Below are 25,433 nucleotides of genomic sequence, written 5' to 3' on the forward strand. Positions count from 1 at the left end.
GGTGCCCTTAGCCCAAAGGTAGAAGGCGATTCTTCCATTGAGCAATAGCTGGGTTCGATTCCCAGGGGCACCAAAATTGTTTCTACTTTCTATGATGCAGTTGGAACAACTCAGATGATGAAAATGTCCACGATAATCATTAATTTGATTCAATGAAACTTGTGTGTGTCCAGCCACAAGGGATTAGCATCTAGTGTAGAAACGCATCTCAAAGCCAAAAAGCAGTATCACCCCTTGGTGACTTATTGATCCATAAAAGTATCTGATGGGTATGGCCTAGTTAAAACACATGGCCGGTGCATTCTAGCATGGTATCCTAGAGCCAACTAAGAGACCAGACGAAGTAGGGCAATAGAAAGTCTCGTGGACCCTATCCTACAAGATTCTGTAACATGGTGGCCGAAACTAGTGGGAGAATGGTGGTCAACGCAGCCCAATAAAAACGTCGGGCTGGGGATGTGGTCGTGTAAGGAGCCGTGTGTGCAATACGGATAATTGTAGGGACCTTTGAGTCAGTACGATGATGTCTCTCCTCGGGTTATAGATAACTATGCCCGTTAATTATATCCGCCGCGAGGTCACTCTGGGCGCGATTTGAGGTATAAATGGAAAGTGTTCTCCCGGAGCCAAAGTCCAATGGATACGGCGGAGCTTGCTGCACCGGCAAGTGTATGGAGGAAGTTTTAGTGAGTAAGAATCTCACAGTACCAGTTGGATGAGGATCACACCCAAATCCCTCTGGTCCCTATGTAAGGTTTCTCTACCTCTTACTTGCAAGAAAAAAAAATTAATGTGCAGATGATCTAACTATAAATGGTTTTGCGTACATGAAGTAAATAAGATATAACCGAATAAAATTTTTATCTTGTAGGAAACTATGTTTGTTTCCCGTATTTGTAAGATGTAAAATCCATTAATGATGATTTTCATTTTTTGCCAGTTACAATCTTTTCAAGGGTTTCTAACGATTTAGTCGTATTGTTATCATTAAACTTTAATGATATTTATTTATTTAATAGTCACCTATAATATGTCATAGGTAATTTTTCATTTCTTGTATTTTAGATCTGTTGCTCGTGTATAAATCTCGTAATATGTTTCTTTGACAGAACTTTTACAATTATAGATTTGTTTGTTCACTTTTGTCTTAGTAATTACAACCTCCTGGATAAGTGTTAGTTCTTTGGAGTTAGTATTTGTTTTACATCATGTATGTATTCGGAGGCCATCGTTTTATAGGTTGACTATTTTTGTCTAACACGAACCTTATCTGATTTAAAGCCTTAACTTTTTATGAATAAGTAATAAGTATGTTTATAGATTTGTTTATTTAATGTTTATATTTACTGCGGACATCTTAGATATATAATTTTTTATTGAAGCTATTATTGGGTTAATTTCATTCTACATTTTACTCTACTTCCGCGCACTCATGCTGGTCGCACCATCCTCTAGCTACCTCTACTATGTTCTTGGTTTTAAATCCTCTGTCGCCGTGTCTCACCGGTGTTCAAAGGAGATGCACTATAGCGTCTCTTACATAATTCTCATTGGATGTAGGCTTCGGTACTAGTCGATAGATCAAGTGCATTGATAAGGTGGTGTGGTATTTTGTCACAATTCCGCACATTTTATGATGTATGGTATACTTTGCATTTGTACGTTTTCACAATTCATTTGCTAAGATATCGCAGTTTTTGAGTTTTTCCTGTTCTACTTTCGGTAATTATCCTAAGAGGTTAGACATCTCGAATAATAAGCATAAATTTCTAGATGATGCTAACACAAAGAAATTTCTTTTTCAACTAATGGTTCCTTAATTATCGTTTTATGCTTGTAGATTTTCTACACTTTTAGTTCTCTTTTTCCGTGTTTAAAATAGTTGTTATATTTGCAGGAAAATGTATTTTCGGATATGATATATTTCTGGGTTTACTTTGCAAGTCAATATATACCAAAAATACCATAGATGTTTTATAATTCTAAAGGAAACAATATAAACATTTTACTTATTGAAGAAAATGATTTTTTTTTGATATATAATTCTTATTTTCAAAAACTAATGGCTAGTGGTCAAAAGAGGAATATTTTTACAAAAATTGTGGCATTATAATTACCACAAACAAATAATTTCCCCCTTTTTGGAAATAGACCATTCGAACGGTCTATTCCAAAAATTAATTATTTATATAAATTTTACCCCCAGCCCACAGAATTCAACATGAAGAAAACTATAAAAACGTTCTTAACGATTACTCTTGGAAAACAAACCAAGTAAAAGCAGGAACGCCAGGGAAAATTCAAAACCCTTCATTATGCACAACGGAGTCAAGTAAAGACTAAAAACTAGTTTCAATTTCGTCGTATTATATTTGCTTAAAGGCAGTATCTGTGTTTCGTCAAAATCAATATAAATGGAAAAAAGGATTCTCGATTTTATTAAAAAAAATAATGAAATCTACAATAGGCACCTTGAAGATTTCGAAATCGACGAAATCTATAAGACCTATTTGAAAGTGTACAAGGTTTTCGATGAGGCCCTTCTAATTGGGCACATCGAAAATTTCCAAAATGAAAAAAACTCCAGGAGCCGAACACCCCAAGAGGTCGAAAGCGCTAAAAACTGGAGGCAGCAACGAAGGGCCAGTGTCTGTTCAGAGAGAATCATCCCTAATGATTTCTCTTCTGTAAGCTTCCCCAACACCAGGGGGACCTTCAAATTTCTAAATGATGTCTTTATCTCTGACATTCCCTTTGGGCTCCTGACGCCAAGGCAGAAAGACAAGCTCATTGACATCATGAAATGTGTCGATGTAGAAGAAAGGGAGTCTTAATTAGGGAAGGCGAAAAGGGCAGTACCATGTATGTGGTAGATGAAGGGATTTTTGATGTTTACATTAAAAATGTAAGAATCAAGTCCCTTGAAAGAGGAGACATTTTCGGAGAAATTGTCCTGTTTCACAATATTAACGGGACTGCCACTGTTATTAGTAAAGTTAAATCAAAAATTTGGGTCATAGAACAGAAGATGTTTGGAGGCCTGAGGGCCTCCGACAGAAATAAGAATAAAGGTATAGTTCTGGACGGGATAACAAAAATGAAGTTATATCCCGATCTAACTGAGAGAGAACTTATAAGCCTTGTAAATACCTTAACTTTTGATTATCTAAAAATGGGCAGTACTGCTGATTAAATCACGACAAATTTTCTCTTTACATAGCCGGATTTGGCTAAATTAACAAGAAATGTAACGAATAAATATAGAAGAAAAATATTTGTACATGAGATTAACCGTTAAACTTTCCATATTTTAATAAATTCTTAAATAATTATTTGTTGTATATTATTTAAGTCTATTTGTGTCATCGTAAACTGTAGTATTTCTTAGCTTTCCTTCGCAATTGCTATTAGTATCTTCTGGGTTATCTCTTCTACAAAGCTATACCTAGTCCTTAGATACTCGTAATTGTAAACAAGTAAGATTTGCTCTCTTCCTCTACTTTAAGTATCGCTGCCCGTTGAAGTAAGCTATTTCAGATCCATCTAATGTTTATTAAATATTCAGAAGCATAATTTCGCTTCTATCTTCGCACATATGAGGCCTCTACCATTTCGGATCTAGGAAGGTATAGTCTTTCCTTGCAGGCTGGCTGTAGATGGACCTGGTACTTGATAAGTACCTGTCGGATATCAAAATCAAGACTTTTGAAATCTGTTGGTTCTAATTTTAATAATTCTACATGATAGTTTATTTCTGATATTGCATGCTCGGTTATAGCTCGAATCATATTCTTACCATTTAATTGAATCTTGCACAGTTTTTCAACCCTCTGTAAGATCTCATTTCTTACTTTTTCAAAAGTCTCTCTTTCGACAGCATTAGAGGCATTCTCTGTTGTTCCAAGGTATTTGTATCTTTTATGCCCTTCTAGTACTACTGCATCTTCGCTACAATAAATACAGTTAGTCGCAGACTTACTCCTGTTCATTTTAAACCTAAAGCTTAGAAAAACTTTTGTGTTTCCTCATTCATCAGTTTTAAAACGATCTCGTTCTCTGCGAGGAGCAATGATCATCAATAAATAGAAGATGGTGCGTTACATAGACACTTTCGTGAATCTGTACTCCTACTTTTGGGCAAGTTGAATTCAATATCCTGCTCAACGAGTCCATACATAGTACAAACAAAAGCCGCGACAAGGAATCCGCTTGTAATCTGCTTTCTTCAAGCTTCTTATTCTGTATCGTTTCCATCCTCATTTTATCTCAACGTGCCACCTTTTAACGGTGGCTTCTAAGAATTAACTTTTCCTTTATGCGAAATTAAACTTGCTAATACAAGTTAATAGATATAAAATTTCAACGGTGTCGTAGGCTTTTTTTTACATCTCACACTTGGTCTTTAGCTTGTTTTCATGTCCTCATTGGCTGATATATTAATCGAGCTTGTTCTTACTTTCCTTGGACTTTTCAAACTGTCCCTTGTTGGTTCTCTGCTAGTAGCCCTCTACTTTCTACAATAGCTTCATTATTTTCGTCGTGCAATGTATTTTAAGCTTGTTGAGGTTCGACATACTGGTAATAAGCCTGAAGTCATTCCCATTAATGGGGATACCTTTGGGTATAAAATAAGTAATCTGCTTGTAGGACCAAGCTTCAGGTTCTTTACCATCCATGCATACTTCTTAACAATCTGTAAAGGAATAGTTGTAGAGCTTCACACTTCTTAATAAATAAATTTAAGATTTTATCACAGCCAGCAACCCTCATAATTTGGTAAATATTTAATAATATCTACAAATTTTTGCAAGGTTGGGAAATGATCTGATCTTGGCTATCAAGAATGTTTTTTATGAAAATACGCCTTGAGAGTATTGCAGTCTTCGGATTGCTTTTTCTTATTCCACATGGTAGACCAGAATGAACATATATCTTCTTGCTTACATTATGAATAACTTCATCGGCACACTTGAGTTTTCTTTAGAAATTGCTTCTATTTAGCTTAAAAATAATTTTAAGCCCATACAATTGCGTCGATCTCATACCTTTCGCTTCCTTGAGTATATGGCTTTCCTCTAGTTGAGTATAGCATTGGCTTCAGAAGTATCTCGGCGTAAACATGCAAGCATGTTGAGTTTACGCATTACCTTCTTAAATTCACGATTTTCTCATTTGAGAGTTTTCAAAGGCCTTGGCCTTTTGATAAGCACTACCTTGTCTTCGATCTATGTGATTTTTTTCAAGATACTTTCCTTTCAAGATGAAGGTTTGGGATTCTTACTGGCCATTTCCTAATAGCAGAAAAGTGCAGCTTGCAATATCCTTGCCATCTGGTACATTTATGAGGGGGTGGTATCTAACGTGACTATCTACCGCCTTGGCTGTGGCATCAAGTTTCAACAGTCCAAATTCGAAGCAGGTATTTTCCTCGTTCTTTCTACCTGGTCCACACATGTGTTCTGGATATAACTAAGTTTTCTCCAAGAATCATTTTTGTGCTTTTAGGAAAAGCTCGAATTCGAAGAGACTATTCCTCTTTTGAGCCAGTCAGGCTTTACGTCTTTTGGTAGGATTAGCTAAGAATTATTGGGCCGCCATTCATCTACAGCTATTTCTAGTGAGCGCTTTCTTCGCTTTGCTCTTAGATCTAGTGAACTCATGTTCGACCCAATTTTTATACCGAACAAATCGGTAGCTTTATTCCACCGTCCTCTTGGCATTCAACCAAAAATATTTATAATTGATAGAAATTTTTTGAGGCCACTCTTCTTCATTCGCTTCGGTTCTCATAAAACTGCCACGAGAGTCTCAGAAGTGGATTGAGTGGGCACACTAGTGTGTTCTGGCCCCTGTTCTTTCTCAGCCGTGTCTATTTCGTTCCTTTTCGCTTCGGAAGTTAATTTGTTATTTTTTCGGGTTTAATATCCTGCTCTGTCCTTACAATCTTTTTGTTATATAATCATTGCATTAATTTAAAATTAAATTTATACCCCCACTTTATTAAATATGACGAGAATGAAGACTAGAGAAGAAAAGGAACAGTTAAAAAAACTGTTTTTGTGTTATAAATCCACCTTGGATAATCACATGATAACTCAGTTATCTTATGATATTTTAAGTAAGGAATGTGATTTTGATCAAAATGATCTGCACAATTTCTTGGAAGCTGCAATAAGAACATATAATGATATTCCCTATCATAATGCTACGCATAAGTTCAATGCATTATATAATGGGAATATCTTTTTCATAGACCAAAAATTGAACGAAAAGATAGGTTTATCTTTTTGATTTGCTGCCTATTGCATGACATAGGCCATCCAGGTTCCAATTCCCGTGGGCATAATAAATTTGGTTTAGAAAATCTTTATGTGGATTTTAAAAGAAATTTCCGTATTAATTTTTACCCGGGCATTTGACAGAGGAAAATATGAATTTAATAAGTGAATTAATCTTATCTACAAATTTAATTTCACATAATGACGTGCTTGACGATTTAAAAATAAATATATAGGTCAAAAAATTAATAGCGTCGAAAAACTAAATATTATTGAATTCAAAATGTTGATAAAAATAGCAGACGTAGGTAAATCGTATAAAAAGTTCAAAGATTTTATGTGTGGAAGCAAAAAGCTCGAGAAAGAAATTTGCGGCACAAGCATAGGAGGAGCTAAAAAAAGGCAGAAGAAGATGCAATTCATCTTAAATTATTCCTTACCACTAGCAGAGTGTTTTCTAAAGATTTTAAATTTTTGTATGGAAATACTATTGAAAAACAAAAAGAATCCAATTACAAAAACTTTTTTTTGGAGTGGGCTATTTGTCCGTGGTAATAGAGCAAATATTTTGGCTTTTACAAGCGAATTATACGTGTTTGTCGGGAGTCTATTTTCAATCCTCCTTTTAAAATGGGAAAACAAGCCGAGAAAAGATATAAAAACAACAATATAAAGCATTTTTTTAGTAATGCAACAATAAAACTTTTAGTTTGTTCGTAACACAGAGGAAATACCTCTTGATCACAAATTTATAATGGACTTACCGGTTCTTTATTTAATTAAGTTATTAATCACTATTTTCGTGCTACTAATGTCTCTGGGTGTAAAGCTTTTTTGGTCTTGTTTTCCAAGGAAATTGTTGACAGATTTTTAGAGTCAAAATATGTGTGTAGAGGAGGAAAAAAATAGTAAAATTTTTGAATAGATCGGTCGAATGGTCTATTTTTTAAAGAAGTATAATTTATTAATAAAACTAAATAGTGTGAGAAGCATGAAGCACGAATCTATTTCTCATCTATCAATAGCAAAAAAGAATAATGTTTATATTACATGACCATGTGTTTTTCTATTTTGATGGATTTTCCAATGTGGTATATTATCCTACACGAAAAATTATAATAAAAATATAAAATATTTTTAGTTTTAAATTATTTCACAATATAAAAAGGCACTAGATCAGTCCGAATTCTAATTTGAGCTTTTTAATCTTTCTATAGAGCTTGTCTAAATATGTAATTCTTATAAGAATTATATATGTGCAATTTTGATTATTAAGTGTAAACAAGGGGCTTGTTAATATTCAAAAATTTTTGAGACATTTTCTTTCCTCAGTTTAAAATAAGAACGTAAATGACAGCCTCTTATGGAATGGTAAGTGCTATACACGTCGTTATTCAATCTTTTACGATGTGCATTTTTGTTAAGTAGCCACAAGAAAGGAAAATGAAAATACAGTAACTAGATTAATATCACAAGGCAACCTTCTTTAAGACAAAAAATGCACATTTATTCTGCACAACTTTGCTTAATTTTGTTACAATTAAAAATTTCGACAGATTATAGAGTAAATAACCACAGTTGGTGCTTACAATACGTGAGTTAATTATCATGAGTGCGAAGTTTAATTTATATAAATACCATAAAAAATTGAATTTTTTAAATCCCTTTGGATAATAAAAGAACGGAAACCAATAAATCTCGAATTACGAAACGTCGATTTGGGGTTGTAAAAAAATAAAAAACGTCCCATTGACGAAATATCGGATATAATTGATCTACATTGTAAACTCGTTGCAGCCATCAATCGAAAACACAATCAACATACTAGATCTACCAACCAATTGAATTAAAGCGAAATTCTTACAGTTACAGAACATGTTATTTAAAATATAACTAACGGGGTTTCCGGGTTAAGAGATCCACCCCAAAAGTCGAATTTTGCGACTTTTTAAAAAAGAAATTATTATACTAGAATAAGAGGTCCACCCATATAAGAGATCCACCCCACCCCCAGCCAAATGGTTAAAAAATTATATTAGAAAAATGAACCCTTTATTATAATAAACATTTAAATTTCTATAAAATCTTCAAATAAATTTTAACAGTCTGGGCCTTCGTCTTCAATTTCAGCACAATTAAGAACATCTTGAAGTTTATTGTTTAAATTAAAAATATTGTTTTCATGAAAAATTGAATCTGTTCCACACAATCTAAAAGCCTTAGAAGCCATTTCAGGAGTTATTTTTTTTAATGCATCCGCTATTGAATTCAAAATATATTTTCAGCTCGGTCTACGCCTATAACCTTTAATTGTATATTCCTTTGGCCCGTTTGCATGCCATTCCTGCCATTTTCTTTTTAATTCGGCCTTAAATGAAGAATTTATCAAAACATCCAATGGTTGTAAAATGGACGTAGTTTGGGGGGGGGGGGGAATTAAAACGGTTTCAATGTTATTATTAGCAAAACTTTCCATAACTTTTTCAGTTTAGTGAGTTTTATAGGTGTCAAGAATAAGAAGTTTTTTTTTTCTATTTTCAAATGGCCCATATTTGTTTAAACATGCACATATCCATAATAAAATCAGATTTTGAACATGTTCCCTGATTCAGATGTAACTACAAAAAGATTATTTGGCACAAAGCATTTTGGCGGTTTTTTAAGGCCTTTTAAAATGGCCATTCCCCTTAAAACAGTACCTTCTGAGGAAATAATAATAACGACGGAAATTTTAGTCTTAAGATTTCCAGTTGTATATGCCTCAGTGTTTTTTTCGCCGGTAAATGATAATGTCGCGATTGCATCATATCAAATGTAAACAGGAGTTTCATCCATATTATACACCACTGTTTGGCTGTCCATACAGTTAAATTTATGATTAAAGGCTTCAAAATAATTCAACACGGTTTCTTTAATCTCCTGAGGCCTTTTGTTGTCTTCCTGTCCAAAAGATGTTATTTTTATTAAATGAAAAATGATTTCTTCTTTTGAACCCCATTAACCAACTCATACTTGCCTTAAAATCTGTAATGGACAACTTCTCTGCTATTTCAAAAGCCTTATCTCTAATATTATAAGTTGAGATAATTCGCTTCTTTTCACCTCGCTCTACCTTCACCCAATCCGCAAACATTTTTTCAAGAGGAGGCCATTTGGCAGAAGTACCGGCACGCATTCTATAAGTATTTTTAATGTTGCTTTGGCCTAACATTTTAACTTCGGCCTTTATCCAATCACTAGGCATTTTCCTAGTAATCTGCAACTCTAGAGCAGTCATACTCAAATTCCCATTGTTTTCACGCAATCTTTGTAATCCTGCTAATTTTTCTTTAGAGTGTACGCTTTCTTTTTCATGGGGGTAAATTTAAAAAAATTTAAAAGAAATTTCAAATATTTTATATACTTATAAGAGATCCATGGTCTCTTATATGGGTGGATCTCTTAACCCGGAAACCCGGTAATAATAAAACCACAAAAATAAATATTTAAAATCGAACCCGCATATAAGTATGTTCTTCTTTATATACTTTAAAAGAGCAAAAATTAATCATTTATTACTTGCATATGATTAATAATGTGAACGTGATCTAAGGTTTCCTTGGCCCGGTGGTAGAAGGCGATGCTTTTATTGAGCAATGGCTGGGGTTGAATCCCAAGGGCACCAATTTATATCTACTTTCTATGATGCATTTAGAGCAAATCAGATGATAAAGGCGCCCACGAAATCATTAAGTTGATTTAATGAAACTTGTGTGTGCCCAGCCACAAGGGGTTAGCATCTAGTGTAGAAACGCGCCCCAAGGGCCAAAAGAAAGTATCCCCTTGTCGTGACTTATTGATCCATAAAAGTATCTGATGGGCACGGCCTAGTTGAAACACATGGCTGGTTCATTCTAGCATGGTATTCTAGAGTTAACTAAGAGACTAGAAGGAGAAGGGCAATAGAAGGTCTCGTGGATCCTATCTTACAAGATTCTGTAACACGGTGGCCGAAACTAGTGTGATACATGTGGTCAATGCAGCCCAATAAAAACGAAGGGCTGGTATGTGTTCGTGTAAGGAACCGTGTATGCAATACAGATGATTCTTTGGAGTTTTGAGTCAGTACGACGACGTCTCTCCGCGGGTTATAGATAATTATGCCTGTTAAGTATATTCTCTGTGGATGCACTTCCGACGCAATATGAGGTATAAATGGAAAATGTTCTCCTGGTGCCAAAGTCCAATGGATACGGCGGAACTTGTTGCACCGGCATGTTAAATGGAGGAAGTTTCTAAAAGTAGAAATTTACAGTACAAATTAGACGAGGATCACACTCAAATCCCTCTAGTCCTTATGAAAGGTTTCTCCCTGACTCTTACTTGCAAGAAAAAAAAAATTATAAAAATAAAATGAAAAAAATACCCATAAAAAATTCGTTAAATTTCCGCCAGCAATAATAGACGTCAAATAAAATTTGTGTTCCTTTTGTTCGCGTTGCTCATTCGCAGCGCCGAGAGCATTTGGAGAGTTAAACGACAGTTAAAATTAATCTAAGGTGCAATCATTTTTATGTACACACTGTTATATGACAGAAAATCGATATAACACGAGATTAAGAGTCTTGAAGCATCAAAAATGCCTACAATATAACATTCTTGTTTGTTTTTCTCAAGGTTTTTATAGTTATGTGCCCTTTAGTATTTATTGTTTTTGTTAATCATTTTGGGTACCATATTAATTTTAAAGTAATAAAATATGATTTGACAATTAAAGTGTATTTCATAAAAAAAATTACTTTTTTTTACAATGTATTTAATTCTTAAGATTGTGAGATGATCTCGATCGAGTTGTAAGACCGAGTGATCTGGCAGAAAAATAAAGTTGAGCTTTGATTCCTTCCTTTCAAATACGCTCAATAAAGTTCTGATAACACTATATAAGTAAAAAATTTCCATCTAATCTTTATTTATATTTTCTTTATCGAGTAACTTGAAGAAGTTTTAATAATTAGAGATGATATAGTTAATAAAAGAATAAAGGAAAACGAAACAACTTGCCTCGGTACAAAAAATATCACAAAAGTAAATTCTACGAAAATTTTTTTTTTTTAGAATTCATTATGTCACACGACATTATTCGACCCATTAGAGATAACAGAGAAGTTATAAATCCCAATTCTCAGTCAGAACTGTCAAATGACTGAGATGTCATTTGCTCTCAATGACTCATTGTAAACAAACAATGAACAGAATACAAAGTATTTAGAAAAGCTTAAACACTCAAAACATGCTTACATCCATAACTTCATAAATATCCCGCCTTTTTTGAAAAAGATGAAGGGGCGGGAAAATAAAATCATAAAAGGAGTTATTTTTAACCCCAGATTGAGCTATGAGAGAACAAAACAACAATAAAGAATTTTAAAAAAATTCTTATTTAGACACACGAGCAGCCAGGGAGGCAGCCCGTATCACGCATTATATTTGCCCACTTGTATAAGTGCAGCAAATATTTGCGATCTACATTGTCGCAGTTTTTATTTTTTCTAGCTTCTGGTGTCATGTTTCTTCTTTTCTTTTGAAACCATTACTTAATTGAATTTATATTCAAATCGAGAAGCACGCTCAAGTCTTCTTCTAAATTCAATGATGGCCATTGACTACTTTCAAAGGTTGAAAGAGCACATAATCTTTAACTGGCGTATAGCTTCTTGGTTTGTATCTTTTGTTTTCTTTTTTTAGTTTTATCAATCCAAATAGAGCCTCCGCCAAAGTATTATCGTCTCTGAAGTTATTCTTACCCCGTGGAGAAATTAATAATGAAATACTAGAATATTGATAAAAAATCATATTTAATAAATTTTTTAACTAATATGGACTGTTTTTTCAAAAAAAGCAAAGAAACTTATTAATTGTACTTTAACAATAATAATGTATTATAATGTAGAAATTTACAAATTGGTGTAATATGATTTGTATATGCGAAAAATGGTTTTCATGATTATTGTTCATTGATTTATCATTATTCACATATATATATATATATATATATATTGATAAAAATTAGGGTAAATAGAGAGCAGGAGGAAAAAATAACAAATCAACCCCCGAAGCGAAAAGGAGCAAAATAGGCACTGCTGAGAAAGGAGGGTCCGGAAACACTATGTGTCCACTCAATCATTCTTCAAGACTCTTGTTGCAGTACTTGTGAGTACCGAGGCGAATGAAGAAGAGTGGCCTCAATGAGTATTTCTCTTAACCATAAATAGATTTGGTAGAATGCCAAGAGGAAAGTGAAATAAAGCTACCGAGTTCTTCTGTGAAAAATTTGGGTCCAACATGAGTTCATTAGAATTCAAGGGCAAAGCGAAGAAAGCGCTCACTAGTAATAGTGGTAGACAAATGACGGCCCGGGAATTCTTAGTGAATCCTACCAAAAGAAGAAAAGCCGAAACTGGCCCGAAAGAAGGGAATAGTCTCTTCGAAACCGAGCTCTTCCTGAAAGCACAAATTATTCTTGGAGAAGCTTAGTTGTATTCAGAACACATGTGTGGACCAGGTAGAAAGAACAAGGAAGATTTCTTCCTTGAAGGTTGATCTGTTGAAACTTAATGCTAAAGTCAAGGCGGTAGATAGTTATGTTAGATACCACCCCCCTCATAACATGACAGAGAAGGCAAGGATTCTGCAAGCTGCACAGATCTGCTATCAGGAAATGGCCAGTAAGAAGCCCAAACCCACGTCTTGGAAAGAAAGTATCTTGAAAAAGATTACTGAGATCGAAGACAAGGCAGGGCTTTTGATAAACTTTGAAATGAGAAAAAGCGTAGAGTCAAAAAAGTAATGCCCGAACTTAACAGGCTTGCATGTTCACACCGAGATAATTCTGAAGCTATTGCTATGCTTAACGAGAGGAAAGCTATATACTCAAGGAACCTAAGGTCGCAGACCGGCGCAGAGAGTATAGGCGTGAAAATTAAAACTTTGAGCTATATAGAAGCAATTTCTATAGAAAACTCAAGTGTGCCAATGAGGTTAATCAAAATGTAAGCAAAGAAGATATTAGTTCATTCTGGTCTACCATGTGGAATAAGAAAAAGCAATCCGAAGACTGCAATAGTCTCGAGGAGGTTCTCCAGAATACATTCCTAATAGCCAAGATCAGATCAATTTCTCAACCTTGCAGGAATTTGTAGATATTATTAAATATTTACCAAATTGAAAGGCTGCAGGCTGCATATTGTGATGGAATCTTCAATTTCTTTATAAGAAGTGTGAAGCTCTAAACGTATACCTTTACAAGATTGTTAAGGAAGTATGCATGGATGGGAAAGAACCCGAAGCTTGGTTCTAACAGGGGATTACTTATATAATACCCAAAGGTATCCCCACTAGTGGTAACGACTTCGGCCTATTGCCTGTATGTCGAACATCTACAAGCTTACAACAAAATGCACTACGAAAGTAATGCAGCTAATTGTAGAAAGTAGAGGGCTACTAGCAGAGAACCAACTAGGGACAGTTAGACAAGTCCAAGGAGCAAAAGAACAAGCTATGATTAATATAGCAGTCAATAAGGACCATGGAAACAAGCTGAAGACCATGTGGATAGATGTAAGGAAAGCCTACGACTCCGTAGACCATTCTTATCTTTTAACGTGCATTTCAAGTTAAATCTCCCTCAATGGATAAGTAAATTCTATGAAGTCACTGATAAAAGGTAGCCCATTGAGATAAAATCAGGATCGGAAACTATACTGAATAAAAAGATTAAAAGGGGCATACTACAAGGTGATTTCTTGTCGCCGCTTTTGTTTGTACTATGTATGGACCCGTTGAGCAGGAAACTGAATTCAACTTACCCAAAAGTAGGAATACAGACTCACGAAAGTGTTTACGTAACAAACCATCTTCTATTGATTGATGATCTCAAGCTTTTCGCAGAGAACGATGTCGTTTTAAAACTGATGAATGAGGAAACTAAAAAGGTTTTCTCATCTGTAGGTTTAGAAATGAACAGAAGTAAGTCTGCACTAACTGTAGTTATTGTAGTGAAGATGCAGTAGTACTAGAAGGGCATCAAAGGTACAAATACCTTGGAATAACAGAGGATGCCTCTAGTGATGTCAAAAGAGAGAGTTTTGAAAAAGTGAGAAATGAAATCCTACATAGGGTTGAAAAACTGTGCAAGACTCAATTAAATGATAAGAATACGATTCGAGCTATAAACGAGCATGAAATGTCAGTAATAAACTATCATATAGGATTATTAAAATTAGAACCAAAAGATTTCAAAAGTCTCGATTTTGATATCCGACAGGTACTTATCAAGTACCAGGTCCATCTACAGCCAGCCTGCAAGGGAAGAATATACCTTCATAGATCCGAAATGGGTAAAAGCCTCATAAGTATCGAAGATAGAAGCGAAAGTATGCTTCTGAATATTTTTAAAACATTAGATGGGTCTAGAAATAGCTCACTAAGACAGGCAGCGGTACTTTAAAAAGAGGCAGAAAGCAAATCCCACTTGTTTACAATTAACGAGTATCTAAGGATTAGGTATAGATTTGTAGGAGAGATAACTCAGAAGATGCTAATAGAATCATAAAAAAAGCGCTTTACAACAAAATTAACATATAGACAAAATATGGAAAGTTGTTTAAAGCTAGGGACAATATTTTAGTAAGCATTAGGGACTCTTCTAACTGGCTGGTTAAAGGAAACAATCAGGCTAGATCCGAAGCAATTTACTGTCTCCTACAGGATAGAATTTTTTTTGTGGACAAGAGAGATAATGTCCCCATTGTGGATCTCATAGGAAACCGTGGATCATTTAGCTACCAAGTGTGATCGAATGCTGGGTTTTGATTATATGAAAAGACACAACAAGGTAGTTAGATGCATTTATCTCTTACTATGTATTAAATATGGGTTTAAGAAGACAAAGAAAATACGTGGAGACACAGTACAAAAGATAATGGAGAATGATCGTGCAGAAATAAGAGTAGATACGAGAATATTCACTAATATAAAGGTGACCCATAATAAGCCTGATATTCTTGTGTTTTACAAGAATAAGAAAGAAATTCGAAAAGTTTAAGCTGACATCAGGATCAGGTAACGACTTACTTACTATAGTCGAGAATAAAAAAAACTATAAAAATTTGTTCCCTTTACAGATGAACGGGACTAATACATAACCCCTGCCAAAAAAAAGTTGTGTTTTTAATGACATGGGATGTAGCGGTGACCATATACCACAGAAAGTACATCAGAGAGTTGAAATTCCAACCTTACCTTGAAGCATAAATCCATTTTATTGTGCTGAAGAAGATCTAGAGTCCATATCCCAAGATTGGCATTATAAAACGTTCAGGAGGATGCAGGAGAGGGAGAAGTCGATCAACATGTCAGCGCTAAAAAATATGGCGACTGTTAAAGAAGTGATGTTGTTGAAAGATTGTGGAGCTGAAAATTCTAAGTAGAAAAACGAAAATAATGTCACAGAAACTATAGTCTGTTAAGAGATGAATCTAATGAACGGTACCAGGACAAGAAGATGTGTTGTAAATATTTAAAAATATGAATAATAAACTCATAAAATTAATTCTGTTTTTTAATATTCGCTGAGATTATATACAGACAAAAATAAACGTAATGATTTGGAAAGACTGACGATTGTCAGTTGGCAAATTAGTAAGCTTTTTTTCGTATCGCAAGAATATAGAAGCTTGCAGGATCCGATTCTAGAGGTAGAAGAACGGTCACATGGAAAATATAAAGATATTGGATTTTTTGCATTTTTAAATGAATCATTATGGTTACTGTGATGTTATGCCTAACATCCCAATTGGGCATTACGTGTCTACCCGCCAAACATCAATGGCCTATCGTGAGGTCATACAAACAAACAAACAAAACGAAATCATATATTTCGTTGTACAATTGTAAGTACTCTAATGTCTGTTGAAATGTTTGAAATCGTAGAAACGTCATTTTAAAATATAAAAACAACTTCACGAAGAAGGGTACGCAATGTTCAGAGAAAAGGAAAGGAACATGAAAGTTGATTTTAGAAATGGGAAGAGCCCATACGCCCGTAGCAACGAGAGTAATATTAACCAAAATAAAAGTATATTAAATAATTATTTTAAATTTAGGAAACTGCCTGTGATACAAGACAGTTACATAATTTAAATTAATATCTTTTTAATTTTATTAAACATTTTTCTAAAGTATTCTTCTTTGTTTGATGGCGCGTTGATACGTCATCAACGAAACGTTTGACAGTTGATGGTTCTATCATTTGGCGGCGTGATGTAGGCATTTATCATATCCATAATTACAAAAAGATGACAACACATCGATATAACGTTAAAAGTGCAATATATGTTGTTACATTTATAAATTTAAAAATTAAATTTTTTGTACCCTTTTATTAACTTTGACAATAGAGAATACCAAAGAAAACAAGAAACAGCTTAAAGAGCTGATTTTATGTTATTATCCTAAGTAAGGAATGTAACGTGTCGCAAACAAATCTGCACAATTTCTTGGAAGCGCCCATAAGTAAATATAATGATATTCCTTATCATAATGCTACCCATGGGTTCAATGCATTATATAATGGGAATATCTTATTGAAACTTATGAATAAACCAAATAATATACGCCAGGTCAAGTTTATTTTCTTAGTCTGTTGCTTATTGCACGATATAGGTCATCCGTGTGTTATTTGTTGTGGACACGAAAAAATTATTTAGAGAATCATCATGCAGAACTCATAAAAAAGCTGTTATAGAAATTTTCCCAGAGTACGTGACAGAAGTTAATATAAAGTAAATAAAAGAATTGATTTTATCTACGAATGCGAATTTGTATAGTGAGCTGTTAAATACATTTAAATACAAATATTTAGATTACAAATCTAAAAATAACATAGAACACAATTCAATCGATTTAACAATGCTAATTAAAATTGCAGATATTGGAGCATCGTACAAAAAATTCGATGATTTCATGTGTGAAAGTAAAAAGTTTGAGGAAGAAATGTTTGGTAAAATACTAAAATACCGGTAAAAGACTTGGTAAGGATGAATGCTTTTTGATAAATTATTATTTACCACTAGCAGAAAAGTTTTCTACAGTTTTTCTAAGATTTTTAATTTTATATGAAAAAGCCATTGAAAATCCTAGAAAAATAAAAAAGAAAAAAAAGTTATTATTTAAATACAAGCTCTTCATTTGTATTAAAAATTATATTGAATCATTTTTTCGGGGTTTCCGATATAGGGACAATAAAAGCGCTAATAAACTTTAGGAAAAAAATCATAAAAGAGACTTCTTACAAATAATCACTGATTGTTTATTCTAATTTATAGAGTGTACGAAATATCACGCAAATAAATAGTTTTCTGAGTGAATTCCATAGCTTCAATTTAGATATTTATAGCACAACTTGTCTTGGTACTGCTCATGCGATTCAGTTTTTTATAGATTATGGTTTCTGCAGAATTATTTTCGTTTTTAAACTCAAAGTAACAGCAACATTCTTCTTCAACGACATTATGTCTTTAACAGTCGCCTATTTGCTAGTGCGCTTTCAGCTCTAGCCATTTCTTCCTATCCTGTATATTATTAAAGTATCCTTGTTGCGCTCGAAAGAGTTGGACTTTAAAAATTTCTCTGGCACAACAGAGTATTTTATTTATGTAATTCTTGTCCTCCACTTCCTTACTCCTCTTAAAAATTGGGATAATAAAAATATCAACAGAGTGGATGTACGCTTTAAGGCAGGGTTGTATTTTAAGCTCCCCGATGTACATTCTGTGATATTCGGTCTCCACTCAATCTCGCGTCATTACTAAGGATCAATCATGTGAAGGATTTATGTATTCGTCTTACATAATTTTCAAATAGGTCAATTCATTAGTTTTCATTCTCGGCTATGGAATTCGCCCCTGTTGGTATTAATTTTTTATATAAGAATATTGTCTTCTTCTTGTCAAATACAAGAATGTCAGGCGTATGATGGACCACCTTTATATTAGTGGATATCTTCGCATCCACTCTTTTTTACGCACGATCATTTTACATGATCTCTTGTACTGAGTGTCAACGTATTGTATTATTCTTTTTTAACCCGAAGTAATTTTATTTAAGAGCTCGATGCATCTAACCGCCTCGTTTTGGCTTTTCATGTAATCAACCCCAACATTCGATCACACTTGGTAGCTAAATGATCAAGGTCTTTCTATGAGATCTGAATGAAGAAATTGTTTCTCTTGTCAAAAAAAATTTCTATTTTTGGGTAATCAGTAAATTGCTTCGAACCCAGCCTGATTGTTTGGGTTGTTCAAAAGGTATGCGAACCTGTTGCTTACTAATTATTTTGCCTGCTTTAAACAACATTTCATGTTTAGTCATATTGTTGATTTCGTTGTAAATTTCTATTTCAAAAAATTGAAATTTATAAACTTATTTAATGATTTATCTTAGAAATATGTTTTTATGGGCATTTTGATTTAGGTTCTGTAATATTATATACCACATTTTTCGGTCCTTCGAGTAATTATTTTTCCAAATATAATATCTTTTTATCTATTTACTTTTCAAAAGGTAAATTTAATCTTTTCTTGCAGTTCTCAAGGTTCCTCTTATAATTTAAATGTTAGACACTCAAATACCTTTTGCCGATCAGTACCAAGTTCATCTCCAACTGTTATACTTGGCTTTTATAAAGTAAATTAAAGACCTGGTGTTCGTAAATATGTTTCCGTAAAATTCTAAGAGCAAAGAAGATATTTTAAATGTGTATCTGTAACTTTTTTTATTCTACAATGATAAGAAATAGTCGTCTATATCTAGACAAATTCTGGATGTCGGAGAAAGTAGATACATAGACTTTATATCAACACACATAAATATTCACTACGCAAGGTATTTATCAAAGAAAAAATAAAACCTAAAATTGAGCATTATTACAACTTCAAAAAGCCGATGGGCAGTTTAATAGTACCACTGACGATTTCCGAGGAGATATTTTGAATTTTTTTGAGTAAAATCTTTATATCACCACTTTACATTAAAATTGTTCTGTACCAAGGAGATACAAAAATCTCGACATATCAATAAGTAAATTATTTACATCATTTAATGCTACGTCTGTATATTATCAGTCGTAAATGGTGATAGTCTGTTGAAAGCGTCATTATATTGAAAAACAGTCTTTTTAGGTTTTTATAATGCCATTAGGCATTTGCATTCTCCAAACCATTCATATAGAGCTTTTGATCGAAACGCTTTTTGTATAAACTTCATAAGAAAAAAAAGTCAATAAAAAACACCCCGGATTCAGACTATACATGAATAGAAGGTCTACGTAAAGCTCCAAAAAATAGAAAAAAAATGTAGAAGACTAGGTAACAGGGCATATACACCAAGGACGAGAACAGGAAATACTTTTAAAATAAGATTAAAGCATGTAAACAGTGTATGCTCAGTTTTAATGATCGAAGGAAGAATCTTGTGATTATGTATGGCTTTGTTCAATTTTGTTAATTCCTAAAGTTTCTGCTTTCTATGATGCAGTTGGAACAAGTCAGACGATAAAATAAAATTGTGTGCGTCCAGCCATGGGGAAATTGCATGCAGTGAAAGCCACACTTTTGGACCGCAAAAATTTCCTCTCGTGTTGACTTACGATACATACAGAATATGATGGTATGCTCTAGATGAATCTGTGACTAATGCAAATCCTTGCTATTTTAAAAAAAACAGACCTAGTAGAAACTTAGAATATCTTGCAAAAGTTTCCTATGTTTATTCTAGAATACTTTCTTCAAAACTAAAGCAAACCTGTGGTCAACACTTTTAAGAAATGTCTGGCTGAATGTCGCGTGTAATAAGCTGTGTATAGGTTTAAGACGATTATAAAGACACTTGGGGCTGAAACTATATGTATATTCTAGCGTAACTAATAATCTCCGTTATTATAGTCGCTGTTAAATCATCCTTGACCAGATTATGAATAAATAAGAAAATGCATTTTGGAACAAAGTCAAACGGATATGACATATACTGGTCATTCAAATTTTAAGTAGAAACACTTATGTAAAATAGAACTATGGGCGCTACTAAATTATCTCGGCCACTTTTCAAAAGAGGGGTAAAAAAATAAAAATTGGTAGATAGAAAATTTTTAAAAAAATAGAAAAAAACAGACTTAAAATTTAAAATTTTTATTAAAATTTTAATTGGAAGATGTAGAAAAAAGTAATATTATTTTAAAGAAGGCCAAAAAGGGATTTAGAGTCATAATTATTTATATTTCTTTTTTTCCATACGAATTCATTAAAAATATTTGGATTCTCTTTTTATATACACCACCTCGTGCACGATATTGCTGCTTCAAATACACAGAATTTCAATTCGATTGGTGTTTGTTCCTCCCTATGTACTAAACCCTTCACTGTGATTTACAACGTAATGAATTGACCCAAATTGACGTACTGCCCATGGATACGAAGGATATCCATCTGTTACTATTATAGAACCCGGCCTAACATATTGTATAAAAAAACTCAAATATTGTTTCTTTTTTTCTGTTTGGAATTATTTTTAAAACAAAATTTCTGAAATTATCCTTCGCTACGCCGCCTAAAATTCATTGTATCGTAGGAATATCATCATCTACACTTGATGGGTTCTCGATTATTAACCCATTCCAGATAGCAGTTTCGTCGAATTGTACTTCGACGCTTTCACCGCCAATCTGTTTCTCCTCTTGTTCTCTTTCCCCAACCAGTTCATCAATTATGTTTTTTATTTTATGTAGGTTGGCTCAGATATTTGTCATAAATTTACTGCGTGGTAGCTGCTGGCGTTAAAAATCCAGCAATGTATTCCTTTTAAAACTTTGTTTGCATCAATTCTTATTTTTTCTAACTTTGAACCCTTCCTTGTGGACATCCTTCTCCTACATGATGTAATGACACATCGGAAAACTTTCCCGTCTAGTGCTTTTCTCTCGGTTTGCAAGCGATTAGCACTACCACTTTTATCACAAAGAAGAGAACTCCGAAAAACATTATGTCTTGTGAAAAATATCAATGCTCTTTCGTTGTTTTGGAATATTTCGTGGGAGAAGTCTAAGCTTGTTTGCTCGTCAATAAGTCTTTCCATGTTTGGGGCGGATTTTAACCCTTTTTCACCTTTACTCAATTATCTCGGCCAAGAAAAAGTTACCCTTTAAATTTGAACGAATTATTTTTTTTTTTTACCCCTATTTTCACCCCTTGGCCGAGATAATTTAGTAGCGCCGAACTATGCACATGTTGAAAGTAAGATCCATCAGATGATTTTGTATGGTTTAACTACCTCTAACGGTGCCCCTAGCCCAAAGGTAGAAGGCGATTCTTCCATTGAGCAATAGCTGGGTTCGATTCCCAGGGGCACCAAAATTGTTTCTACTTTCTATGATGCAGTTGGAACAACTCAGATGATGAAAATGTCCACGATAATCATTAATTTGATTCAATGAAACTTGTGTGTGTCCAGCCACAAGGGATTAGCATCTAGTGTAGAAACGCATCTCAAAGCCAAAAAGCAGTATCACCCCTTGGTGACTTAATGATACATAAAAGTATCTGATGAGTACGGCCTAGTTGGAGCCCATGGCTGGTGCACTCTAGAGTGGGATCCTAGAACTAACTAAGAGACCAGACGAAGTAGGGCAATAGAAAGTCTCGTGGACCCTATCCTACAAGATTCTGTAACATGGTGGCCGAAACTAGTGGGAAACTGGTGGTCAACGCAGCCCAATAAAAACGTCGGGCTGGGGATGTGGTCGTGTAAGGAGCCGTGTGTGCAATACGGATAATTGTAGGGACCTTTGAGTCAGTACGATGATGTCTCTCCTCGGGTTATAGATAACTATGCCCGTTAAGTATATCCGCTGTGAGGCCACTCTGGGCGCGATTTGAGGTATAAATGGAAAGTGTTCTCCTGGAGCCAAAGTCCAATGGATACGGCGGAGCTTGCTGCACCGGCAAGTGTATGGAGGGAGTTTTAGTGAGTAAGAATCTCACAGTACCAGTTGGATGAGGATCACACCAAATCCCTCTGGTCCCTATGTAAGGTTTCTCTCTACCTCTTACTTGCAAGAAAAAAAAAATTAATGTGCAGATGATCTAACTATAAATGTTTTGCGTACATGAAGTAAATAAGATATAACCGAATAAAATTTTTATCATGTAGGAAACTATGTTTGTTTCCCGTATTTGTAAGATGTAAAATCCATTAATGATGATTTTCATTTTTTTCAAGTTACAATCTTTTCAAGGGTTTCTAACGATTTAGTCGTATTGTTATCATTGAACTTTAATGATATTAATTAATTTAATAATCACCTATAATATGTCATAGGTAATTTTTTCATTTCTTGTATTTTAGATCTGTTGCTCGTGCATAAATCTCGTAATATGTTTCTTTGACAGAACTTTTACAATTATAGATTTGTTTGTTCACTTTTGTCTCAGTAATTACAACCTCTTGGAAAAGTGTTAGTTCTTTGGAGTTAGTATTTGTCTTTACATCATGTATGTATTCGGAGGCCATCGTTTTATAGGTTGACTATTTTTGTCTAACACGAACCTTATCTGATTAAAGCCTTAACTTTTTGTGAATAAGTAATAAGTATGTTTATATATTTGTTTATTTAATGTTTATATTTACTGCGGACATCTTAGATATATAATTTTTTATTGAAGCTATTATTGGGTTAATTTCATTCTACATTTTACTCTACTTCCGCGCACTCATGCTGGTCGCACCATCTTTAGCTACCTCTACTATGTTCTTGGTTTTAAATCCTCTGTCGCCGTGTCTCACCGGTGTTCAAAGGAGATGCACTCTAGCGTCTCTTACATAATTCTCATTGGATGTAGGCTTCGGTACTAGTCGATAGGTCAAGTGCATTGATAAGATGGTGTGGTATTTTGTCGCAATTCCGTCACATGACATGACGTGTAGTATTATTTGCATTTGTAAGTTAGACACAGTTAATTTGCTAAGATATCGTACTTTTTGAGTTATGTTCTACTTTCGGCAATTATCCTAAAAGGTTAGACATCTTGAATAATAGGCATAAATTTCTAGATGATGCTAACACAAAGAAATTTCTTTTTCAACCAATGGTTCCATAATTTATCGTTTTATGCTTGTAAATTTTCTACGCCGTTAGTTCTCTTTTTCCGTGTTTAAAATAGTTGTTATATTTGCAGGAAAATGTATTTTCGGATATGATATATTTCTGGGTTTACTTTACAAGTCAATATATACCAAAAATACCATAGATGTTTTATAATTCTAAAGGAAACAATATAAATATTTTACTTATTGAAGAAAATGGTTTTTTTGATATATATATATATCCTTTATTTTCAAAAACTAATGGCTAGTGGTCAAAAGAGGAATATTGTTACAAAAATTGTGGCATTATAATTACCACAAACAAATAATTTCCCCCCTTTTTGGAAATAGACCATTCGAACGGTCTATTCCAAAAATTAATTATTTATATAAATTTTACCCCCAGCCCACAGAATTCAACATGATGAAAACTATAAAAACGTTCTTAACGATTACCCTTGGAATATTAAACCAAGGAAATCAGGAACGCTAGGGATAATTCAATTCCTTTATTGTGCACAACGGAGTCAAGTAAAGACTAAAAACTAGTTTCAATTTCGTCGTATTATATTTGTTTAAAGGCAGTATCTGTGTTTCGTCAAAAATTTATATTGAGGGAAGACAGAATTTTTGATATTATTAAAAACAATAATCAAATCTACAATTAGCACTTTGAAGATTTCGAAATCGACGAAATCTTCAAGACCTATTTGAAAGTGCACAAGGTTTTCGATGAGGCCCTTCTAATTGGGCACATCGAAAATTTCCAAAATGAAAAAAACTCCAGGAGCCGAACACCCCAAGAGGTCGAAAGCGCTAAAAACTGGAGGCAGGCACGAAGGGCCAGTGTCTGCTCAGAGAGAACCATCCTTAATGATCACTCCTCTGTATGCTTCCCCAAGACCAGAAAGACCTATAAATTCTTAATGATGTCTTGATTTCTGACATTCCCTTGGTGCAGCTGACGCCAAGACAGAAAGACAAGCTCATTGACATCATGGAATGTGTTGATGTAGAAGAAGGAGAGGTCTTAATTAGGGAAGGTGGAAAGGGCAGTACCATGTTTGTGGTAGATGAAGGCATTTTTGATGTCTACATCAAAAATGTAAGAATCAAGTCCCTTGAAAGAGATGACATTTTCGGAGAAATTGCTCTATTTCACAATATTAACAGGACTGCCACTGTTATTAGTAGAGTTAAATCAAAAATTTGGGTCATAGAACAGAAGATGTTTGGAGGCCTGAGGGCCTCTGACAGAAATAAGAATAAAGGTATAGTTCTGGACGGGATAACCAAAATGAAGTTATATCCCGATCTAATTGAAAAAGAACAACAAAGATTTGTAAATATCTTAACTTTCAATTATCTTAAAATTGGCAGTACTGCTGATTAAATCACGACAAACTTTCTCTTTACATAGCCGGATTTGGCTAAATGAACAAGAAATGTAACAAATAATCTTAGAAGAAAAATATTTGTACAGGAGATTAACCGTTAAACTTTCCATATTTAAATAAATTCCTAAATAATTATTTGTTGTATATTATTTAAGTCTATTTGTGTCATCGTAAACTGTAGTATTTCTTAGCTTTCCTTCGCAATTGCTATTAGCATCTTCTGGGTTATCTCTCCTACAAAGCTATACCTGATCCTTAGATACTCGTTAATTAAAAACAAGTAAGATTTGCTCTCTTCCTCTACTTTAAGTATCGCTGCCCGTTGAAGTAAGCTATCTCTAGACTCATCTAATGTTTATTAAATATTCAGAAGCATACTTTCGCTTCTATCTTCGCACATATGAGGCCTCTACCCATTTCGGATCTAAAAAGGTATAGTCTTTCCTCGCAGGCTGGCTGGAGATGTACCTGGTACTTGATAAGTACCTGTCGTATATCAAAATCAAAACTTTTGAAATCTGTTGGTTCTAATTTTAATAATCTTACATGATAGTTTATTTCTGATATTGCATGCTCGGTTATAGCT

The 25,433-nt window shown here is 33.9% G+C and overlaps 1 protein-coding gene and 2 non-coding genes across 3 annotated transcripts; all 3 read left to right on the plus strand.

Annotated features, from left to right (window-relative positions):
• VNE69_01904 lies at positions 1-73 on the plus strand. Its single transcript has one exon. It is a non-coding gene; the product is annotated as a tRNA-Asn (tRNA).
• Positions 74-6,006: 5,933 nt separating this feature from the next.
• On the plus strand, positions 6,007-6,951 carry VNE69_01056 (uncharacterized protein; the record flags this gene model as incomplete). The annotated part of the gene is made up of 2 exons (XM_065472188.1): positions 6,007-6,215; positions 6,531-6,951. 2 exons carry the CDS (start codon positions 6,007-6,009, stop codon positions 6,949-6,951), a joined length of 630 nt encoding a protein of 209 aa, XP_065328260.1.
• Positions 6,952-21,645: 14,694 nt separating this feature from the next.
• On the plus strand, positions 21,646-21,718 carry VNE69_01905. Its single transcript has one exon. It is a non-coding gene; the product is annotated as a tRNA-Asn (tRNA).
• Positions 21,719-25,433: the final 3,715 nt, after the last annotated feature.

Source organism: Vairimorpha necatrix, chromosome 1 (genome assembly GCF_036630325.1).
Source record: "Vairimorpha necatrix chromosome 1, complete sequence".
NCBI classification, from domain to species: domain Eukaryota; kingdom Fungi; phylum Microsporidia; family Nosematidae; genus Vairimorpha; species Vairimorpha necatrix.